The sequence below is a fragment of the Grampus griseus genome (genome assembly GCF_964374135.1).
Source record: "Grampus griseus genome assembly, chromosome: 19".
Lineage (NCBI taxonomy): Eukaryota > Metazoa > Chordata > Mammalia > Artiodactyla > Delphinidae > Grampus > Grampus griseus.
This window is the reverse complement of record NC_139013.1, coordinates 51039306-51062106: the sequence shown is the minus strand read 5'-3', so window position 1 is coordinate 51062106 and position 22801 is coordinate 51039306. Positions and strand designations below refer to the sequence as shown.

The window sequence follows — 22801 nt, the reverse complement described above, 5'->3', positions numbered from 1 at the left end:
GAGTATGTTCCCACCCCTCGGAAAGGGCTAAACAAGCGAACGCTGGAGGAAGATCTGCAGAGATTTACCAGGGCTTAGATGGCTCCACGCCAGGCTTCCGAGTCTGCAGCCAGTGACCCCACTGGCACCTCCTTAGCGCTCTGTGCTGCCTCCGGGATGGTGCAGGGTGTCTGGTTTGGCGTTTCATTGCTTGGTCTGGACGTGGCGTGTGTTCAGGGGAGGCTCCCTGCGCAGGCCGAGTAGACTGACAGGCCTCTGCGCCCAGGGGTCGGCATAGGTCTGAAGGCCCCTGCCTTACAAATGGACACTCACCCCCGCAAATCCGTCTCTGCCCACAGATCATGAAGGAGGTGCGGCGCGCGCTCTGCAACGCGGCCACGGACGACAGCAAACTGCTGCTGCTTAGCGCCGTGGGCAGCGTGTTCTGCAGTGGCCTGGATTACTCCTACCTAATTGGCCGGTTGTCCAGTGACCGGAGGAAGGAGAGCACCCGGATTGCAGAGGCCATCAGGTGAGCCCTGCTCATGTTCAAACACTTGGGGACCTGCCTCGGGCTGCCACGTTTACCACTGAAAAATACAGGCTGCTCAGGAACTTCCCTGGCGGTCCAGTGGTTAAGACTCCACGCTTCCATGGCTGGGGGCACGGGTTCCATCCCTAGTTGGGCAGCTAAGATCCCACATGCTGCGCGGTGCAGCCAAAGAAATTAATAATAAAAAAAAATACAGACTGCTCAGTTAAATTGGAATTTCAAACAATGAAACATTTTCTAAAGCATAGGTATGTCCCAACCCATGCAGTACGTGGGATATACATATACTAAAAACATTATTTGATGTTTATCTGAAATTCAGATTTTAATTGGGCATCCAGTGTTTTCCTGCCAAAATTAGGGATGCTTCTACACTCTAGGTTATATCCCACTTTATTCTTTGGATCAAAAAGAGATTTTATTTCTTCATATTAAGCCCAGTGTCTGGTAATGCCCAAGTATTACACACACTACTCCCACCCTCTGCCTGATGGTGAAATCTTTGTTTTTCTGGGGGTGCCTGCCTCCTGGAGCTGACATGGCTCAGCCCTGGAGAGAAGAATGGATGTGGGGAGCTGTGTATATGCAGATCAGATGGGGTGGGGAATGTTTCCCCCACTGTCTTATTGCCTTTGGGGCAAAAAGTGGGATCCTCGGGGTGACATCCAATCCCAAAGATCAGTATCTCCTCTGGGACACTGAAGGGTAGTTATTTCCCCTTTCTTTATGCATTTGTCAAAAGCAAGTGATCGTGATTTCCAGCAAGGGTGTCACGGGTCCTCCATCCTGGGAAGGGCACATACGCCCACTGCTGCATCTCATGTGGTCCTCAGACGAGCCACGGTTCAGTGATGCCTCCTGGTCCCTTGAAAAGGAGCAGTTACTCTGCGTGGAGTCGTGGAGCCTCCGGCCGCATGTTAGGGATTTTCTGTGGCCTCCAGTCTCACTGGGCTCTGGCAGCATCTCCCGGAAGCTGATTCCCACAGGCAAGGGAGGCTTCCAGGGGATGCAGAGCTTCCAAGAGGTGACACAGGGACGCCTGCACACGTGGGGTTCCGAGTCCCTCTTTAGGGGGAAGCATCCCCTAGAATCTCTGCTCTAAAACCCCTGTGCACTTCCCGTGGCAGAATTCTTGCTGGAAGAGATGTGGGCTACCTGAAGGCAGTTATGAGAAAAGGAGTCGTGGTTTCAGGCTGCTCTCAGGCTGCCCACGTGCAGATAGCCCAGCCGTGTACACGGTGGTTTGCTCTTTGCTCCACTCGGCTGTGTCCTTTCACAGGCACCTTGTCACACAGTGAGGGGACCAGCAGGGTCCCCCATAAGCGTCCCTCCTCATTTATGGAACTGTCAGAGATGGGGCGCCTACCTCTGTGGCCTGAGCAAAGTCGTGGCTGTAGCCTTCACCTGGTTTACGAGTTTCACTGGTGGCATTAGCTGCAGTCCCAAACTGGAGGAGATGCTGAACGCATGACCTCATCTCTGGAGAAACGCAGCCAGTGGAGCTCAGACTGTTGCCATCTCCTCAGGAAGGAGAGTTTCTCTTAGGCAGAGCAAAGGGAAAGGCGGCAGAGGAAGCGGAGTTTCCTAGTTCGTGGGCTGGCAGGGACCCAGGGAGATGGAGTGGGGGTGTCCCCTGGGCCACCAGTTCTCAGCCCAGTGAGCTTTTCCAAAACCCAGCTGCTCGGCTGTCCCTCCAGGAGCTTCTGAGTTAATGTGTGTGATGTGGGGGTTTTAAAGTTCCCTCGGTGTTTCTAATATGAAGACAGGGCTGAGAACCCCCGCCCCGTACCAACCAAGAGGCTTCTGGACCTTGACTGAGCGCACCAGAAGTTTCAGGAACACAGTGCAGAGAAGCCTTCCCCAAAGACTGTTCTGTAGTTTTCCAGAGCAGCATCGTGAGCGAGGGACTCTGTCAATAAATGAGTTCTGTCCCCACTCCTGCGGATTTTCCAGGCACGTTAACGTATTTACTGTCTGAACAGTCTCTTGTGAAAGAACTTCGTTCACAATCTGGCATGGCTGAGACATATTTTGGCCACAGGACCTTATCACCTGCGGGCATCCCTTGCAATTCTCCCGGCACACGCACGCTGTCGGCTGGGCCACGCAGCCACAGTACCCCCAGCGGTGCTCCCTTCCCATCCTCAAAGTTTCGTAAAGAAAACATGCATGCACATGGCCCGGGAAGCTGCGTTCCCTCTGCAGATGTTCGCTGAATGGACTGGCAGATGTGGGAAGAGCTCAGATGACTCATTCCGAAGACGCCCCTATCCAGGATCCAAGCAAAGCTGTCCGCCCAATCCTGGATGAGAGGCTGCCCTCACCTGAACTCCTCACAGGGGATGTGGTGGCCTGCTGGCGGGCTGCTGGGACAAAGAGGAATCAGATAACTTGTGTGCAATACTTGACCCGTGCCTGGCCCAGAATGAGTACTTAGAATAAGTGTAAAGAATTATTTTCATTGTCACTCGTGTTACTTCCAGCCGCAAGTTCTAGCTAAGCCTGGGTCTGACTATGGAGTGGGGGCGGCCCAGGATGATTGTCACCGTGTGTACCTGGTGCTCACAGGCCCCGTCCCGGCTGCCTTGGCTCTGAACTTTGGCAGTGGGAGGGCTGCACTGTACGGCTCCGGTTAAAGGGACTGGATAACGGAGTCACAGTGGCCAAGTGCTCCAGGTGGAATCCAGACATCCCCGTGTGCAGAATTTTGCTGAGTCTCCTTCAGGCCAGGTGAGCAGATTACAGACCACTGAGAATGGAGTGAAAGCTGTGTCCACCCTCCGTAGCTGATGCGCCGACCGTGATAACAGTGGCCTGTGTGCCAGGCAGTGTGCTGGTGCCTCTGGTGGACCATCACATTTAATTCTTGTGGACACCCCCACTGGCTTTCCCATTTTCCAGGAAGCAAAATGAGGCTCCAGAGACTGGGTAACTTGTCCGAGGTCTCCCCACTAGTGAGGGGCAGTGTTGAGACTTGACCCCAAGTCTTTCAGACCCCAAAGTTCCTGCTCCTTCTGCCACATCAGCCTGGGAGGGAGAAGCGAGGGCTGGTGTCAGCCTGAGGGACTCTGACGTGGGGGGAAGATGGCCAGCCACCTCCCCAGCGCAGCCCCGCCACGCAGACCAGCATCAGCTATCTGAGCGGCAGTGTCTGTAATGCAATATCCTGTGTGTTGTCTGGCTCCCACATCCGGCGGGCCCTCGCGATAGAGATCTACTGCTTGAGGTGAGAGGGAAAGGATGGGGAGAGCGGTCTGTGCATCACATTTTTATATCAAGGAAATGAATTCATGAGGCTGCTGGACTGAAACAGGGGAGCTTGGGGGTGGAGGGTCGGAGCTGAGCACACCTGGGCCCCTTAGCCCTCCTCGGGGGTCCTTGGTGCCTCTGCACAGAGCTCAGGTTGGAAACAATAGCATGAAAGTCTCTGGGTCTGGAAGGGGAAGTTTCTGGGAAGTCATGAGGGCCCAGGTGAATTCTGGAAGAACTGTCGTGTGGATGGTGAAGCAGAGCAAATAGGAGCATCGGAGGGGCCCACATAAGGGCCTCGGCAGGGAGGCGCCTTTATAGGGATGGACCCTCTTCATTGAGAATGTTCAACAGAGGCCATGATGTGTCCTCGGGAGGCTGTGGAGGGGATTCTGCACAAGTGGAAGATTGGGCTCCATGCCTCTTTTTTTTTCTTCTTTTTAACATCTTTATTGGAGTATAATTGCTTTACAGTGGTGTGTTAGTTTCTGCTTTATAACAAAGTGAATCAGTTATACATATACATATGTTCCCATATCTCCTCCCTCTTTCATCTCCCTCCCACCCTCCCTATCCCACCCCTCCAGGCGGTCACAAAGCACCGAGCTGATCTCCCTGTGCTATGCGGCTGCTTCCCACGAGCTATCTATTTTACGTTTGGTAGTGTATATATGTCCATGCCACTCTCTCACTTTGTCACAGCTTACCCTTCCCCCTCCCCGTGTCCTCAAGTCCATTCTCTAGTAGGTCTGTGTCTTTATTCCCATCTTACCCCTAGGTTCTTCATGACATTTTTTTTTCTTAGATTCCATATATATGTGTTAGCATACGGTATTTGTCTCTCTCTTTCTGACTTACTTCACTCTTTATGACAGACCCTAGGTCCATCCACCTCACTACAAATAACTCAGTTTCGTTTCTTTTTATGGCTGAGTAATATTCCATTGTATATATGTGCCACATCTTCTTTATCCATTCATCCGATGATGGACACTTAGGTTGTTTCCATCTCCTGGCTATTGTAAATAGAGCTGCAATGAACATTTTGGTACATGAATCTTTTTGAATTATGGTTTTCTCAGGGCATATGCCCAGTAGTGGGATTGCTGGGTCATATGGTAGTTCTATTTTTAGTTTTTTAAGGAACCTCCATACTGTTCTCCATAGTGGCTGTACCAATTCACATTCCCACCAGCAGTGCAAGAGTGTTCCCTTTTCTCCACACCCTCTCCAGCATTTATTGTTTTTAGACTTTTTGATGATGGCCATTCTGACTGGTGTGAGATGATATCTCATTGTAGTTTTGATTTGCATTTCTCTAATGATTAATGATGTTGAGCATTCTTTCATGTGTTTGTTGGCAGTCTGTATATCTTCTTTGGAGAAATGTCTATTTAGGTCTTCTGCCCATTTTTGGATTGGGTTGTTTGTTTTTTTGTTATCGAGCTGCATGAGCTGCTTGTAAATTTTGGAGATTAATCCTTTGTCAGTTGCTTCATTTGCAAATATTTTCTCCCATTCTGAGGGTTGTCTTTTGTTTGTTGTCTTGTTTATGGTTTGCTGTGCAAAAGCTTTGAAGTTTCATTAGGTCCCATTTGTTTATTTATGTTTTTCCATTTCCTAGGAAGTGGGTCAAAAAGGATCTTGCTGTGATTTATGTCATAGAGCGTTCTGCCTATGTTTTCCTCTAAGAGTTTGATAGTTTCTGGCCTTACATTTAGGTCTTTAATCCATTTTGAGCTTATTTTTGTGTATGGTGTTAGGGAGTGTTCTAATCTCATACTTTTAAATGTACCTGTCCAGTTTTACCAGCACCACTTATTGAAAAGGCTGTTCTTTCTCCACTGTACATTCCTGCCTCCTTTATCAAAGATAAGGTGACCATATGTGCGTGGGTTTATCTCTGGGCTTTCTATCCTGTTCCATTGATTTATCTTTCTGTTTTTGTGTCAGTACCATACTGTCTTGATTCCTGTAGCTTTGTAGTATAATCTGAAGCCAGGGAGTCTGATTCCTCCAGCTCCATTTTTTGTTCTTAAGATTTCTTTGGCTGTTCAGGGTCTTTTCATACACATTGTGAAAGTTTTTGTTCTATTTCTGTGAAAAATGCCAGTGGTAGTTTGATAGGGATTGCATTGAATCTGTAGATTGATTTGGGTAGTAGAGTCATTTTCACAATGTTGATTCTTCCAATCCAAGAACACGGTATATCTCTCCATCTATTTGTATCATCTTTAATTTCTTTCCTCAGTGTCTTATAATTTTCTGCATACAGGTCTTTTGTCTCCTTAGGTAGGTTTATTCCTAGATATTTTATTCTTTTTGTTGCAGTGGTAAATGGGAGTGTTTCTTGATTTCACTTTCAGATTTTTCATCATTAGTGTATAGGAATGCCAGAGATTTCTGTGCATTAATTTTGTATTCTGCTACTTTACCAAATTCATTGATTAGCTCTAGTAGTTTTCTGGTAGCATCTTTAGGATTCTCTATGTATAGTATCATGTCATCTGCAAACAGTGACAGCTTTACTTCTTCTTTTCTGATTTGGATTCCTTTTATTTCCTTTTCTTCTCTGATTGCTGTGGCTAAAACTTCCAAAACTATGTTGAATAAGAGTGGTGAGAGTGGGCAACCTTGTCTTGTTCCTGATCTTAGTGGAAATGCTTTCAGTTTTTCACCATTGAGGACGATGTTGGCTGTGGGTTTGTCATATGGCTCCATGCCTCTTAAAGTCCTTCCCAACTCTGAGATCCAAGATCCTGGAATCATATGAGGGGATTTAGGAGTAGAACATCTGTTAAAAATACCCAAACCCTGTGGTTCCAAGGACCCTACAAGGAAGCCCCACATCTCCTGCAGACTCCAAATTGCATTTGGTAAAAAGCACTTGTTAAAAACAGTGACTGAAGCCATGAAGTTAGAAAGTCTAGCCAGGAAATGGGCCACTGGAAAACCAGGACTCAGAAAGCCGTGGTGCCAGGTCTCCCTCTGGGTAGCAGTGTCCTTCTGGGATCAGCCACAGTGGGGCAGCAGTGACTGAGATACCTCACAGAGAATCTACTCACAGAATCACACGGATGTCAGGAAATCTGACGTCTCAAGCCTGGGCGTGTACTTTCATGACAACGTGTAGGTCCTAAGATACCCCCTACCCCAGTGGAGTATTAAGCAGTCTTCTCACAGTTCAATCTGATCCCAGCATATCACCGTGATACCCACATCTTTCGATAAGAATTCGGGGGGAATAGTATCAACTGAGAAGGGATAAATCAGCTCGACATTTGTATTAGTTAAGTATTAGCTGCTGTAACAAATGAACCCCAAATGTATATAACAGCTCAGCTGTGATAGAAATTTACTTCACATATATGTGAACCTAGAACAGAAGTTGCTGATTAGCCCATGACTATCCTCCAAGTGGTGACTCAGGAACTCAAACTCCTTCCATCTTGCGGCTCAACAAAGGTCTTCCAAGACTGCCAAGCTTGTCAAGATGAGAGGGCTTGGGGGGCTGTGTGGTGGGAGGTTTCCTTGCATCAGGCCCGGAAGTGTGTATTTGGTTTCCACTTACATCCCATCGGCCAGCACTTGTTTACTGGGCCACAGCCACCTGCAAGGGAGCCTGGGGACCGTGTTCCAGTTGCAGCCTCAGGAAGGGAAGCCAGGTCTGGTGAATAGCTCGTGCGTCACCGCTACACATCTGCAGTCTTTGCTCTCATTCTGGGAGATTGTTTACTGAGTGCTAATTCCAGTATGCATGGAGACCAAGCAGTGCCCAAGGCAGACCTGTGAGTTTCCTTCAGGAACTAAAGGGGGAGGAGAATTCAAGTAAGCAAGCAGATAATTAGGATAATTGCAAATTGTGATAGTGGTGTTTTCCAAGAACTCTCAGAAGGCCGGCGCAGCTCCTGCACAGTGAACAGGGGTGAGAGAGACAGGAGATACGTCTGGAGAGGTAAGCAGAGGCAGACCAAGGTCATGGTCAGGAGTTTGGATTTTATTCTTGTGAGTTCTTGTTAGTTTCCGATCTTCCACCTGAGAATAATGAGGGATGCAAGCTTTGCTAGACATCCTGGATCTTTCCTCTGTGTCCACATGAATGTTAAAATTTTATAGACCTTAATACAGCAACTAAGGGAAAGGTGAAAAGTGTTCTAAGGCAAGGAAGTAGAGGTTTATTGTAGGCGTCTCTGTTTAATATTAAAGATGCACCCTGTAACCTTGCTCAACGCGGAAGGGCAGGGAGATAGCATATCGCCTAATTCGTAGGCATGGTGCCAGGTGCCTCACACCTCCAGGGGAGCCCAGCATCCTTCCCCAGTTTTGGTCAAAGCCACCCAAATATAGAGACCCTTGTCAGCATTCTGAATCCACCCCGGGTGAGTCTGGCATGTCTTTAGGTAACTCAGAATCAGACAATCCTAGGACTTGAAAGCATTCTTAAATGTCATCAATCCCCACCTGTGCCTACCGTCTGAAGCTTGAATGCCCTCTGCAGCATCACCCAGGGTGACCATTAGACCAGACTTGGAGCACCTCGAATAATAAGAGGTTCATCCTCTCAAAGCCGCCAATTCCACCCTCGCCAGTGCCCTTAGAATGTTCCTTCTCTCCTTGAGTTCACGTACCCTTCCTTGTAACACCCTCCTTTTGGTTCTGTTCAGAACCTTAACATTCAAGCGATCTTCCTTAAGGATATTTACACTTTGTCAATATCTAGGGGGTGGAAGGACAGGGTAGCCTGGTGCAGTGCTGGGACAACGGGCATGACCTGGGGCCCTCTGGGCAAACCGTGATCACCCCATGAGTTTCCCTCTGAAAATCTGGTACCACCCACTAAGTGTGCCACGCCTGTGCCCGCAGCTCTGCGGCTCGGTGTCTGGGAGAATGAGACCCTGCTGAGCACCCACTTCCCTCCTGATCTGTGGGTGCTTCCCAGCACCTGGGGAAGCTTATTTCCACCTCGACAGAATCAAGGGTGTCCGTGGGTCTCGGCAGGCCTGCTCACCGGCTAAAGGGGGTCTTCTCTCTTCCCCAGGGACTTTGTGAAGGCCTTTATCCAGTTTAAGAAGCCCATCGTGGTGGCGATCAACGGGCCCGCGCTGGGCCTGGGAGCCTCCATCCTGCCCCTTTGCGACATCGTGTGGGCCAGCGAGAAAGCCTGGTTTCAGACCCCCTACGCCACCATCCGCCTCACGCCCGCCGGCTGTTCCTCCTATACCTTCCCCCAGATCCTGGGTGTCGCACTGGTAAGCCTCCTCTCTGCGGCGGGTCCTTCCCTGCGACCCATGGGTTTTGGGTCCCACAGCACCCCTCCTCTGTCCTGGGTTTAGGATACAGCCCTTCATGTGGGTCAAGCCCCGGGGTTGCTCCTGGCCTGTGGAATCTGGGGGTCGTCTCAGCTTCCTCTGCCTTCCCAGAGTCGCCGCCAGCCGGTGTCTATGCAGCAGGCCCAGCAGGTGGATTGCAAGGCCATTCAGACTCAGGAGCTGGGGCTACTTTCTGCGGCTTTACCATCTCAGCAGTGGTAGGAAGACGGGGCAGCCAGAGAGCCCCGGAAGCAGGCGCTTTTCCCTTTTGATCTCGGCCCCTGTGCTCTGCCCGATTCCTTCGTGGTCACAAAAATGTTAACCTTGTACAGCCTTATCGCTTTCTTTCATTTCGATCATTTCTGAAACTCCAAGAATGTTGCTGATTGAGACGTGTTCTCCCCAGCTGCATCCTGGTGGGCTCCTTCTACTGGGTTCCTTCCTCGCATTCCTCCTTCCTGAGACAGTGTCTCTGAATACGTTCAGTGACACGTATTTGTCTTCAAACGTCCAGCCGAATGCATCCACAGGCTTATTACCGACCGGACAAATTTTGCTCCTCGGGCGTGAAAGATTGTCCCTTGGGTCATCATGACCCTGCAGTGACAACCAGAACGAAAGGGGAGGCACGTGCACAGATCCAGAGGCTGGGAGAACTTGACATTTCAACATCCATCTGAGAGCGGCTAAGCCTGCAGGGCCGGGAAGGGAGGGACAGGGGAGGCAGGTGGACGGCAGTCAGGGAAGGGATTGGGTTGTCTGCTGTGTGAAGGCGGTGGGGGAGGGACCGTGACCATCTTGCCCTAATTATCAGCGGGAGAGTCATTTGTTGGTGTCAGTGGGTGACTGCGCTGGGCTCTGTCTGTGCCCGGGACCTTTCCCACGTTGCTTTTCCCAGACCGTGTACGACAGCTGCACACTTCAAAGTCAGGGGAAGTTCTCTGGGGGGTGGGGCGCAGAGGCCACGGCAGGACGCAGGAGGTGTTTCTGCCCTTCGTACCTGGGCACTGCCTATGCACAGCCCCGGGTCACTGGGAGGGGAGCGCCTCTCTGCGTTGGGATTATGGTCTTACTCGGGACCTTTCTGGCTGCCGGTGATGGAAACACTTTAACTGGCTTAAAGAGGGGAAGAAAGGAATTTAACGGTTGCCGTAACTGGCAGGTCCAGCAGTAGAGCCTCCTTTGGGGGTGTCACGCCCAGGAATCCCAGCGCCGGCAGGGCTCTTTTTCTCCATCCCTGCTGTCTTGGCAGCCCGTCCCTCTCCACAGCAGCGGGTGGCCCTGGGCTCTGTGACTTAAGCCACCAGAGAGGGAGGAAGTGTCTTCCCCATCCTCTCCAGCTTGGAGACCTCACAGACAGCTTTAATATCTCAGGTGGCTCATCTGCTCATCCCCAAATCAGTCACCGAGGAAGGGGTATCAGCTGTGAACTGTTCCCAGCCCACACACGTCTCCTCCTGCAGCCCTGCCACCAGACGGGGGCGGGGGGGGGGAAGTGGGTATTGCAGGCGGAGCCCCTGCAGGGACATGGCTTCTTAGGGGAATTCAGTGAAAGCTGTGGGCCCTCTGTGCAGAAAGACGCATGTAGACACAGGCGTGTGCAAGCAGCGCCCAGAGCATCTTTGGCCCCCAGTTAAGGATGCTGCCTCTGGGAGCCGGGACAGTTGTGCACAGCAGGCGGGCTCGCGAGCAGGCTTGGAGGCGTGCCAGCTCTCAGCCTTCTCCTGCCTTTGCTTTCTCAGGCCAACGAGATGCTCTTCTGCGGGCGGAAGCTCACCGCCCAGGAGGCATGCAGCAGAGGCCTGGTGTCACAGGTCTTCTGGCCAACCACGTTCAGCCAGGAGGTCATGCTGCGGGTCAAGGAGATGGCCTCCTGCAGCGCGGTGGTGAGTTCCCGAGTCTCTGTGCCCTGTCCTTGCAGTAGACCCATTTTACAGGTGAGGGCAACGAGGCCGGAAGGGAGTGACCAACTTGCCAAAGGTCACGCAGGGAGTATGTGATTTAACAGATGCCGCATCTCGGTGCTGAGAGCTTAAATCCAGAGGGAGGTGGTCAGCACTGTTAGATATTCCCCATCAGCTCTAGTGTGAAAACCTCACAGAAGAGATTTATACCCTGGGGTAGAAGGGTTGCCTTTAAAGAAAGTCCTGAACATGCACGAAAATACAAATCATCTATGGTTTTCAAAGAAATGAGAAGCAAAGATGAATAAGGACAGAGCGTGTGAAGCCAGTTGAGAGATGAGAAAAAGTGGTTTCCGCTGTCCTGGTACCTCATCTCTCCTGCCTGTCCAGTGCTTGGCACATGTAACCAGTTCGGCTCTGAAGACACCTTGAAAAACAGATAAATAAATAACGCCTCCGCGGAGACACCGGGTTTTAATTGTGTCGATTTTATCTCATCAAAGTCTCTCTGAGCGCTGCATGGAAATACCCTGTTGAAGGTGGAGAAAGGGCCGAGTGGGAAACGAGGAAGGTGCTTTGGGAGCAGCAGGCCCGGACGCTTTCTGTGCTTTGGCGTCACAGGGGTGCTGGGCTGGGTTGTGGGGCTGACCCGTGAGCACCCCTCTTCTTCTCCCTGTCTACCCCGAGCCTGCACCCAGCTGCCACTCCCCTCTTGATACGCCTCATCAGCCTTTACTGGGCACCTACTGTGTGTCAGCTCTGCCCCCCGGAAGCCTGTTGGTCCCAGTGACAGTGGCAGGGTGGGGATGGTACAGCCTTGTTGGGCCAAGCACTTTGCTTATCCCTTTATGTGAATTCTCTTTTAATCTTCCTGATGATTCTGGTGACCAACTCGTCCCACTTTGCCTGAGACTCTCCTGGTTTCAGCACCAAAAATCTCGAGTGCCAGGAAACCCCGTGAGCCTGGGCAAACGGGGATGATTGGTGACATAGGGGCAGCTGCACAGAGAGGTGGGTGGAAGTTGTCAGCGGAGCAAACGGTGTGAGTGAGGCCGCAAGAGTCCAAAACCCTGCGTGGCGTCTAGGCAGCGGCTCCTGGTGGTGTGAGCAGGTTCAGGGGCTAGCTGAGGGATGGTAAGACTGAAAAGGCAGGAGGAGAAAGGCCCCAAGGCTCCACTGAGGAGTTTGGTCTCTGGGCAGTGGAGGTGCTCAGATGAAACCGGCTTTTGAAGAAATACTGCAAGGAAACCTCTCCCACCCACAGGTATGAATTCAGGAGCTTTGGGGTGATTCACCTGAGATGGGAATCTACCCCACGACCCCAGGAGAGCAATTCTTGGAAGGAAAGAGGCACCCTTGGTCTGCCAGCCCTTTCTTACCACCCATTCGCCTCCAGCCCAAGCTGCGGGAGATCACTGCCCCTTTCCAGCCTGCTTGAGCAAGGGAGCTCTTGTCTTGCTTTTTTCTGTTGGAAAGCGCTTTGTGAGACTGAGGACCAGAGCCTCCAGGTCCACAGAGGGTGGTGGAGGCCAGCGGAAGGATGCTCGGACGCCCGGCTTCCGGCTATGCCTCTGCCAGACCGAGGCAGCGTGGAGCCTGCAGAATCAGCCAGGCGTTGGCAGGGCACCCATCAGGCGGCTCGGGGCACCTTCGCTTCCTGAGCTCACATCTTTCATCTGTAACGCGGAGATGGCTACCTAGTTGCGCAGTTAACTTGAGGAAGAAATAAAAGAATGCAGAAGTGCCTATCGTAGAGCCGATCGGCTAACAGTGGTGGTAGTGGCATTGTTATTCTAATCACTGTGCTTGCTACCACTGTTCTTACTCATGATTATGGTTATTATTACTATTATTACCGTGATTGCTACTATATTACTAATATCAGCCATTATCACTACTATAATACTGTAGTATTATTACGACCACTGGCATTACTGTTATTGTTGCTATAATACTATGGTGTTGTTACCATTATTACTACCACTAACGTTACTGTTACCGCTATAATACTATAGCGTTACTATTGTTCCCACTATTATTGCTCATTGCTACAATTACTGCAATTGTTATTACTATTACAATGATTGCTACTTTTATTACTACTTTTATTACTACTACTCTTAACTACTAAGCCTGACCAAGGGGCATTGCTGTCAGGGTGGGTCCCACGGATACTTTGACAACCATTAGTTCATTTCATTATCTTACTCTGTGATCCCAGCCATTCTTAAGTTAGGTAGCATGGGGAGGTGAAAGCAGTATTTCCCAAACTTTTTCATGACATCCATAGAAAGTGACTCTGAGTATATGTCAGTGTCACTCCTGCAGTTGAGGTTAATGCGGGTCCCACTCAGCCATCCCAAGGTCTGAGGGCTCAACGTCTCAGCATGCCTGCAGTCCATTCCTGGCCGTTGCCAAGGGCAGAGGCCTGGGAAGCCCCGGACCAGAGGAGGCAACCTCCTGTGGCTTTGGACATGAGGAGGTTAAGTACATCCTTCTGGAGCAGAGTCCCTGGCGCCAGGCTAATGAGGCTTGTGTGTTTCCCTCCAGGTGCTGGAGGAGTCGAAATGCCTCGTCCGGAGCTTCCTGAAGTCGGTGCTTGAAGATGTGAACGAGAAAGAATGCCTCATGCTCAAACAGCTCTGGGGTTCCTCCAAAGGCCTGGATTCCCTGTTCAGCTACCTGCAGGACAAAATTTATGAAGTCTGAGGGCCCAGTGCTCAAGGGCAGGTGACTTCCAGCTCTGTCCTGTGTTTCAGGAATCAGAGCACAGTGTATTCCCGGCCAAGGAGTCTGTCAAGGTGTCTCGCTATACCTAGGGTCGTGTCCATTTCCTCGTGTCCTTTGGTTGCTCCTCATTGGTTTGGTTTTGTGTAACGATGGGAAACGCAGCATACTTGGCCTCCCCTGTGCCCCCACCCCAACTGGCTGGAGAGCTATCGAGGGCTGTATCTTCCCAGTCCTCTGCCAGGTGCCCTTGTCCTCTCCCCACTTGCTGAAATGCACCATCCTGGTCCAGGAAGGGGAAGACCCATTTCCCCATCCTCTGACTCAGGCTGTGTCTACACAGTGCCTCTGATTTGGAAACTTGGCTGCCATGGCTCTGTCTGGTTAAGTACAGATCCAGTGACAGGGGACGACCAATCTTAGGGAATTTCTAGACCCATGAGCAGAACGATTGTGTAGGTCCAGCCTCAGTCTCCTCTCTGATGCACATCTGCGTGACTTCTAGGGCTTGGTCTTAAAACCCAATTGAGTGATTTACAAACCCAGATATTGTACATTTAGGAGCATTTTGTTAAATATATATTTTTAAAACAATGTAAGTGGAAATTCTGATAATTTATGTGTATTATATGTAAAGCTAGTTTTGCAAACACATAACTACTAGGAAAATGTTTTTTTTTTCACCCGACTTATTTAACTTATTTATTTTTGTTTATATATTATGATATCTGTTGTTCACACAGATATTATTTTCACACTGCCCTGGACCAAATCCCGTACAAGGTTCACGCCATTTGGTACATTCTAGCAGTGAACCGCGTAGAAATAAAATTCAGAGAGATGAAAACGGGATTTCTGTGAATAAAAGGAATAGCTCTGCCCCAGATTTCCTGCGTGTGAAACAGTTCTATGACAAGTGAATACTTGCTCTTGGGAGAAATCATGGAAGAGTTTTCTCTTCACCCTGCTCCCTTTAAGGAGATAAATGGGGCTTCCCGCCTGAATGGTCCAGTAATGGAGCAGTAACCAGGGATGAGGCCTCCTGTCCCAGGGCGCGTGGGCCGCAGGGGGGCTCCAGCATTTGTATTCAGACCATCAGCCCAAAGTCCCTGGATCAGCTGTGGCGAAGGAGGGGTTCTGGTTTGGGGTGTTGGTTTTGGTTGGAGAGGAGAACGTAGACATCAGAGTTCAAGCAGAGAAGTGACAGGACCATGTTCTGTATGAGGGTCAAGCGCCAGAGAAAGTTAGGTTCCCAGAGTGGCGGGATTTTTCCATTTCCATCACAATCCCCCCGCCGGGTGTCCTCAAGGACCTCTGCTCACCCGTCTCCTCCTAGTACCCTCTGTTAGTCACCAGCCCCTCTTGACCCTTCCGCAGAGAAAGTTGAGCAGTGAGAGTTAGGCACAGCTGGGGGAGGGGAGGCCAGCTGAGGGGAGGGAGGGTCATTGTTACAGTTCTCTCTCCCTTTCTGGTCCTCTTCCCTCCCCTGAAGGCAGCTGGATGCACTAGACTGGGCAGGTGGAGAGGACTCATGGCCCTGAGCTTTGTGTTTCGGAGAACAGGTGGACTGTCTATAGCAGAACTAGAGACATAGGCCTTTAAACAGTGAACCTGAGTTTACCTGGATTCTCCGTCCTCCAGATGGTCTTGGTTCCCTCTGTTGAAAGCCTCTCTCCTTCTGAGTTTCCCCATGACTTCTCGAGGCTCAGGGAAGAGGACATGTCTCACTTTCTTCTCGCTTCGGCTGGGGGGCAGCCACCCTGGCTGAATCCAGCCAGAGGAAGATGGGGCTGATGTGTTACCCTCCCCTTGCTCCATGGGGGTTTCTGTAGGAACTGCAGACCTAGACGATGGGGAGTTTCTACAGGGAAACACCTGCTTTTGCCCAAATACCTGTTGTCACATCTCAATTTGGGTTTGCCTTTTCCTTTGAGACCAAAGGCCCTAGACGACCTCACCCTTGACAGATAACTTCTCAACCATCACTAAGTCATCTAAAGAAAGAGCACTTCGTTTTCTTTTTACCTTCTAGGGGCAGCCACGTTCAACGTCTCTAGAAGCAGTGTTAGGATTCTCGTTGGAATGGAAGAGGATGTTTGGAAATTCCTTTTGCTCAGTGCCCATCTTTGTTCCCTGCTGAAAAAACCAGAAGTGTTTTAGCTTTGAACTAAAACATAGCTTTGGATCATCAAATCTAAACTTCTAAACACCTCAAGGATCTCTGATGATGAGGTAGGAATGTGAAACCATCACTAAGATGGAATGCCTGGTGTTAACCTGTAGGTTTCGTGTATAACAGGAGGTGTTTTACAAGACAGTCTGTGTTTCGGTTGTTTCCATACAGTCAGTTCTAGAAGGATGTTCCACAAATTGGTCAAAACTCAGTTACATCTGTTTGCTACAGGGTAGACCAAACCACTGAATTTTTCACTTTCTGGTTAGTTGTTTTGATAATGTATAGATGAGATCCAGGAAACTTCCAGCTGATCGACCTGGGTTGGAATTTGCCAGACCTGTTGTTGTGTCAGGGTTTAACCTCATAGCTCTCTTGAGACAAGGCCCACTTTTTGTCTTCTACCCCAGGACCTTCTCTCCACCCATAGGATCCTTTCTCCCTTCTCTCTACTCTGCTTTGCCCCCTCCCCACCCAGGCGGTCACATCCCAGAGCCTGGGCAGGTTCTTGGAGGAATCATGCTTGGTCTTGGTAGCCCCATCCCAGAATTACCTTTGGGGTTGGAAGGAGAGCTGTGGTGGGAAGATGAGGATACTTCTTTAGTCAAGCAGCCTTCTGGACAATCCACTCCTTGCCATCCTGTTAGCCATGCGTTAGAACTCTCCTCTCCTCCAACCCCTGGCGATTAGCATCCAGCATCTTGCAGTGGAACATTTATGTTAACAGCTTGTTCCAGGAGGACTTTTTGGAGAACTTTGCTAAGATGATCAGAGTTCCTCACCGTTTGGAAGCCTCAGCCTAAGGTAGATATACCCATATGTCCCTTCCTGCTTTGAAATAATGTCTGTGGGTGAAAACCATCAAAAGTGACCCTCTTGGAATGAAAGTGGATAACTCTGAGAAAGTAGTAGAGAATTGATTTTAAATGTTATTCTTGTTTGGTATAAAGTAAACTAGGAAATCTTCTCTCTGAAGCATGAAAATATGTTTTTCCCATATGAAGTTTAGTATGAGGATGGAAAAATGATAATCACAGTAGACTTCGATCAGTGCAACTGTATCTCCAGATATCCACATTTAAAAGATAGCCTTGATTGGATGCTGAATTGCATTTCCCATTATTAATTGTTGGTTTAAAAAATTTTGTAAACTTTTTTTAATTTGAAATTTAGTCACATTCATGTAATTTTCCAATCTAGTTTCTGTGGAAATTTTTTTAACAAAGAGAAACAGATAGAAACATCTTCAGATCTTCCTAAGTGAATATTTAAAATGCAGAATTGCTTCTCTTCTGTGTTTCTGTATTCAGATACTTAGATCTGTTGTATATATTAGTTTAGACATCCTCACTAATATACACAGTATTTAAGACTCTAAATGAGATTTCTTAAGTATTTTATTTTATTCTCTGTAAATGGTTTTGTATAATCTTTAAAAATCTACACTTTGCCTTTGTAGATATTTAATGGAAACCATTTGGGGGTTGTCTTGCATGTATATTTTTGTTGTAGATAAGTGTTGCTTAGTTATTTCTGCAAATTTTGGTTGAAATGCTTACAGACTTTAATACAATATATATTTTCAGAATATAAACTTTTATATTTCTGTGGTAAGTTAGGATATGCGTTTTAGGCAATCTTTTCCATTAATATCACTTGTTCTTTCAAAAAAATAGCATTCTGGTTTGGTGCCAATGGTTTTTTTGTTTTTTGTTTTCCATTAGAATCTAGTGTTCTTAAATTGTAAGAGAGCCGGTTAATTTTCCTTTTCTCAAAGTAAGTGAGTTTGAAGTAGAATTTGAAAATGTATTGAATTTGTGAATAAGCCTTACCATTAGGATCAGTAGATTTTCCAACCTTTGCAACTACATATGTAGTTGAAGATCTCCCCATAAATTCTCACTGTGTGCCAGTTGATGGAGTTTGTGAACAGAGCCTTAAGCTTGTTGCAAAAAAAAAAAAAAAAGGTAATACGGGTTGTTTCTTCCAAGTAGCGTAAGCCACGTGGATGGACTGTGCGGTCTGTGCGCCATGGCTAATCTAATCCGGAGAGTTTGGTTGAGTTGATGGCGGCAGGGCCCAGATAGACACCTTGGTGATTGTCTTTGGCCACGGACAGGAGTTCTGGAGCCACCTTCGTGCTAGTCACATGGTGTAGATGTGGTCACAGGGAGGGCTACTGGTCCATCATTTGTTCTGAACCAATGGCATTTTCTGCTCCTGACCTTGGTGGTTGACTCCAGGCTCCTTGCAGGTGACCTGGACATGTCCAGTCTGGCTGTGGTCAGCACTCCTTGAGAGACGTTAACAAAGTTTACATGTGAGTCTTACTGTGCAGACAATCTGAAGTCGCTTTCAGTTACATAATCCGCATTCCCACATGTCCTGAGTGTCTTATCAGTGAACTAGGTGCGTTAAGCCATACTGAACCTGAGTTTAGCAGGGCACAGGCAAACTAGATGCACGACGTACACATCAGCTGAGCCAGTCTACCCGGGGCTGTTTGAATGGCGTGTAAGTCACGGAGCTCACTGGCAGTGTGTCCACTGTGTCTGGGATCTGATAAAAACCAACTAAACGTTGGAACTTAAATTTCTTTTTTTTAAAATTATGATTCTTTTCAGTTGGCCCTGCTTACCTACTGGTTCTCCTTACAAAGGCTTTAAAGATGATCTTGAGACCAGGGCCATAGAATAGCTAAAGTCAAGTTATTTGGTTCATCTCAAATAAGTGTTCATAAAGTCAACTTATCTTCCATTAGGATGGAGATTTGCTTCAAATATTTGCAGTGTGTGCGTCAATCAGAGAAACTGACATCTAGTTTTCAGCTTCAGCTCTGGCATCTCTGTGGATTGACCACGCCTCATTGGCCCAACACCTGGCCTCACGCTGGTGCTCCTTAAGGCGACTCTGGGAGGTTTGGAGGGTGTGGAGTTTTCCATCTAGTACTTAATGTGTCCCTGTGCCGTTCGTCCCAGCTTGAAGTCATTTGCTGATGTCCATGCTGACAGGATTGTGAAAATATTGCCTTTCATAAAACCAAGGACCAAAGAATTCCATTATTCCAGCAGAGTACGAGTTTCATAGATTGTGGGCACATCTAGGCAGAGACGTACATGCTTTATGGCACAGAGAATCTGCTTTCATCCACCAACCTCATGCTCCCCCTGGCTGGCCCTACAGAAGGATTTGTTGTCACGTTGAGAAGGCTCTGAGAGATGAGCTTCTCGGATTGAAATGCACTGTCTCAGGTTGGTGTTTCTGCTGTGTAGTCCCAGCCTTTATCCATACCGGTACCATAAGGAGTGGGGGGGCTGGCATTCTTCAGGTTATCTGAGCAGTGTGGACTGCTCCATCTGAATAGAAACCTCCAGCGTGAGTTCTTCAGATGTGTCTACACTGAGCACTGAGATCCTGCAGTTGCTAGATTTCCACCTCCTTTTTGTTCTCCATCAACCCATTCCACTTCCTGTTTAGCCCGAGAAGAATCTTCTTCACTTCTCACGCTAGGTGATGCTCCATCTTCATCCATGTTGAAATCATTCATCCATTAACCGGTTGAGAAATGATTGATACTGAAGAAGTGGGATTCTAGTGGTAAGGCTTATTACCAAACCTCTGATAATTGAAGCAGGCTACCAAAAAAGTATCCAGCCTACCCTGGGAGTGTTCAGATTTGATCCTGGATATAGCACACACACCAAAATCCAAGGAGACCTTTGCAAATTAGGCTACTCATTTTCTTTCACCGGGTTATCATGGGAGAGTCTTTAACTAGTTCTGAATATCTGTAAGTACGAGTAATTCATAGACTGATAAAGCAGGTACAGCTGCCCCTTTCTCACCATGCTGTAAATATTCCCTGAGACTGGGTGCAGTACGGAGGGATAATAATCTTCTGATTTATCAAATGCTGACTGTCTAGAGCAAATTGTACACTCTCTTTGTGAATGGTCCTGTAACGTGTATGAACACATTTCTGGGTGCCTTAGAAGTTGTATTTTTCATGTGTGCTAATATGCAGTATTTATACATTGTGAGAAGCTGCTTTGAATAAAAAGGTTGAAACTCCGTCTGCGTTTGCTTGTGTTCTCCCTTTGTTAGCCTGCACATAAGGTTCACAAACAGGTTCTGTGGTTTCTGAACAGAGAAGTTTCTGGGGCCTCCAGGGGGTTGCGACATCTGAGGCTTCTAAGTTGTGTCTGGTTTCCTGGGGAGCAGAGATGCCCTCACCCACATCGGCCTTGAGGCTTCGAGTTATTCAGCTGGTGGTTGATGGGGAGGGCACTGGTACTGTTTTTCAGAAGGTTGATAGGCTCATGCACCCCTTCCCTGGTATACTTGGAATGTTTCTTTGCATAGGGACCCGTCCTCACTCGAGATAAGCCTCCACAGAGCTTGGTTTTGTACAATCCCAGTGGCCGCACGTGGCTAACGACCGTATTTGTCATTGAGGAATTATGCAGAATCCTTTCTCGTTGCCTCGGTCATCACAATGTGGCTCTTAGGAAAGACACACGGCTGAGGATGCCTGGCTCCGGAGACGACGTGGAGGCTGCAGGAAATAGGAAGAAGGAGACTTTCGGGGGCGCGTGGCAGCAGGGAATTCTGGGAAAGGGATTTGCACAAGGTCACATCTACCTGTCCGTCCATCCAGCAGCAGTATCGAGCCCCCTGCTCTCTCTCGGGCTGCACAGGTGCTGAAAGGCACAGATGACTCAGACAGCCCCCGTCGTACAGAAGCTTGGGGTCCAAGAATGTGAGAAAGGCACGTAATCCTGCTGTGATTCTCAGAGTGTTCACGGCGCAGTACCGGAGAGAACACTTTACACAATCGTGAACACCTGCAAAGTCTAGAAGACTGTGCGGCGTTAATTGTTAATCTTCTTTCGGGTCCCCTTTCTGTCGTTGTGGGCCCGCCAGCCTTGGCTGGAGCCCAGGATCTTCCCTGTGCTGGTCCCCTTTCCTTTCCTTTCCCTTTCTCTTGTTCTTGGTGTCATCATTGTCGTCTTGTGTGCCTGTTTACCCTTTCTCTGAGGTCCTGACTCCATCCCAAGTAGTCAAGGTCAAACCTGGGAAGTCCTTTGCTCCTGACTGCTTCTGGTCCTTCTAGGAGACTGGACGAGGCCCTTCAGATGTTTCAGAGTGTAGCATCTATAAGGCAAACCCTTCTTCCTTTAACTGTCTGTCACAGGCTAACACTGATGTGATATGATACTGAAAGAAGCCCTTGCCCAATCGTGAGAGGAAGTGGGCTGAGGCTCCCATCTGGTTAGACACATCAACAATTAAATGACTCACCAATATATTGAATAAGCAATAATGGAGTATAATCCCAGAAGCAACTTTGTTTTGTCTCTCACTGTCCCTTTAAGTCGACTTAACGGAATAGTCCTGACCCCACCCTAGATGACAGCACAGGTAGGCTGTAGGACCCTTCCAATAAATAATATAAAGTCGCAAACACAGTATCAATTCAGTAGTCGAAGATGGCCATGTTCCATTTAAGCATCAGTGCTTCCAACTTCATTCAAGACTTCACTCATTCTTGCTGACTCTCATTTCTTTTTCTGGTTGGATTAGGGAGAACTGGAAAGATTTTATAAGGACCAAATGGTGCTGTTGTCACATGGGTGCTTTCCTCCTCTGGGCCTCATAGACTCTCAGGGAACTCGTATGGGTTTCTCGGTGACCTCTTCAGTTGATGCTGGCCAGTCTCTTATAACTGCCAAGTAAACTCTATATCATCAGCCCACCACTCCCTTTTCAGTCCCTAGGAGTCCGGTGGTCCACTGCCAGCTTCGTCAGTTGAGGTCTGTTTGTCCCTTTAGGGTAAGATGATCCCCATGCCAGCCCTTTGCCACTCCTGGACCCCATGTGGCTCAGGGGAGCATTCATGCAACCTCTGTCCACACAGATCAAGGCGTGCAAGCTAACTTCCAAACAGGAGCTACTGCCTCACTGGTGTACTATAACTAGTCAACTAGTTGGCCTCGTATTCGCTGAATTTCTCAGGCATGAGTCAGATGCCGATCTACTGTGTCCCCTGAGTTTTAGGGGGTACATATAAATTGCTAAAGCCTCATTCTCCTTTGACTTCAGACGAAAGGGAGGTGGGAGGGTGTGGGAAGGCATGGCTGGGACTGACTTGCGCTTTAAGATTTCGCTCTGTGACTATGGGCAAAAGGGGACTGAGGGCAAAGGGAACCCAGAGGAGACTCTTGTAATTGACCATCTGCCTTTGACGAAGGCTTGACTCAGGGATGGGGCAGTTGAGGTAATGAGAAGGAGTGAAGTCCTGAGTGTATTTTGAAGGCAGACTAAGAGAGAGAGAACTGAGTCAAGGGTGATCCTGGGATTTGGGGCCTGAGCAGCTGGAAAGGTGGAATTGCCCCCAAATTGAGGCAGGGACCGCTCCAGGGCTTGGGGGAGCAGGTCTGAGTGGAGGTACCAGGAGCTCAGCTGAGTCCTGGTATCACATGCATGGGGTGTTTGAGCTCGCTCAGCCTTTGGGGATTACAACTGTGCCTGCCTCCTAAGGAGTTTTTAAATGATTAAATGAGATTTACACGTGCGTGCGTGCACACACACACACACACACACACACACACACACACGTGACTGATGTATATATGAGATTTTATATATATGAGATTTACTTAAATATGTAAAGGACAGTAATATATAAAATTAGATTATATATAATATTTAAAAGAGTTGGCATACAGCCTTTTTAATGATTAAATGAGATTTTCATATATATGTAAGATTTTATATATGCAAGATTTACACAAACGAGATTATATATAAGTATCATTATATGTAATTTTTGGAACAGTTGACAGATAGTTACTATTTAATGGTTTAATGTTATTTACATATGTGTATATATATGTGAGGTTTTATA

At 48.4% G+C, this 22801-nt stretch overlaps 1 protein-coding gene across 1 annotated transcript in view; it reads left to right on the top strand.

Moving 5' to 3' along the window:
• Positions 1 to 13703, top strand: part of CDYL2 (chromodomain Y like 2) — a gene marked incomplete at its 3' end in the record, with an annotated part of 182167 nt that extends 168464 nt beyond the window's left edge. Inside the window, exons 4-7 of the mRNA XM_082677781.1 lie at positions 339 to 511; positions 8820 to 9030; positions 10833 to 10976; positions 13545 to 13703. Of these exons, the coding sequence (XP_082533907.1) occupies positions 339 to 511; positions 8820 to 9030; positions 10833 to 10976; positions 13545 to 13703 (687 nt within the window). The remainder of the gene's footprint in view (positions 1 to 338; positions 512 to 8819; positions 9031 to 10832; positions 10977 to 13544) is intronic.
• Between the last annotated feature and the right edge of the window lie 9098 nt (positions 13704 to 22801).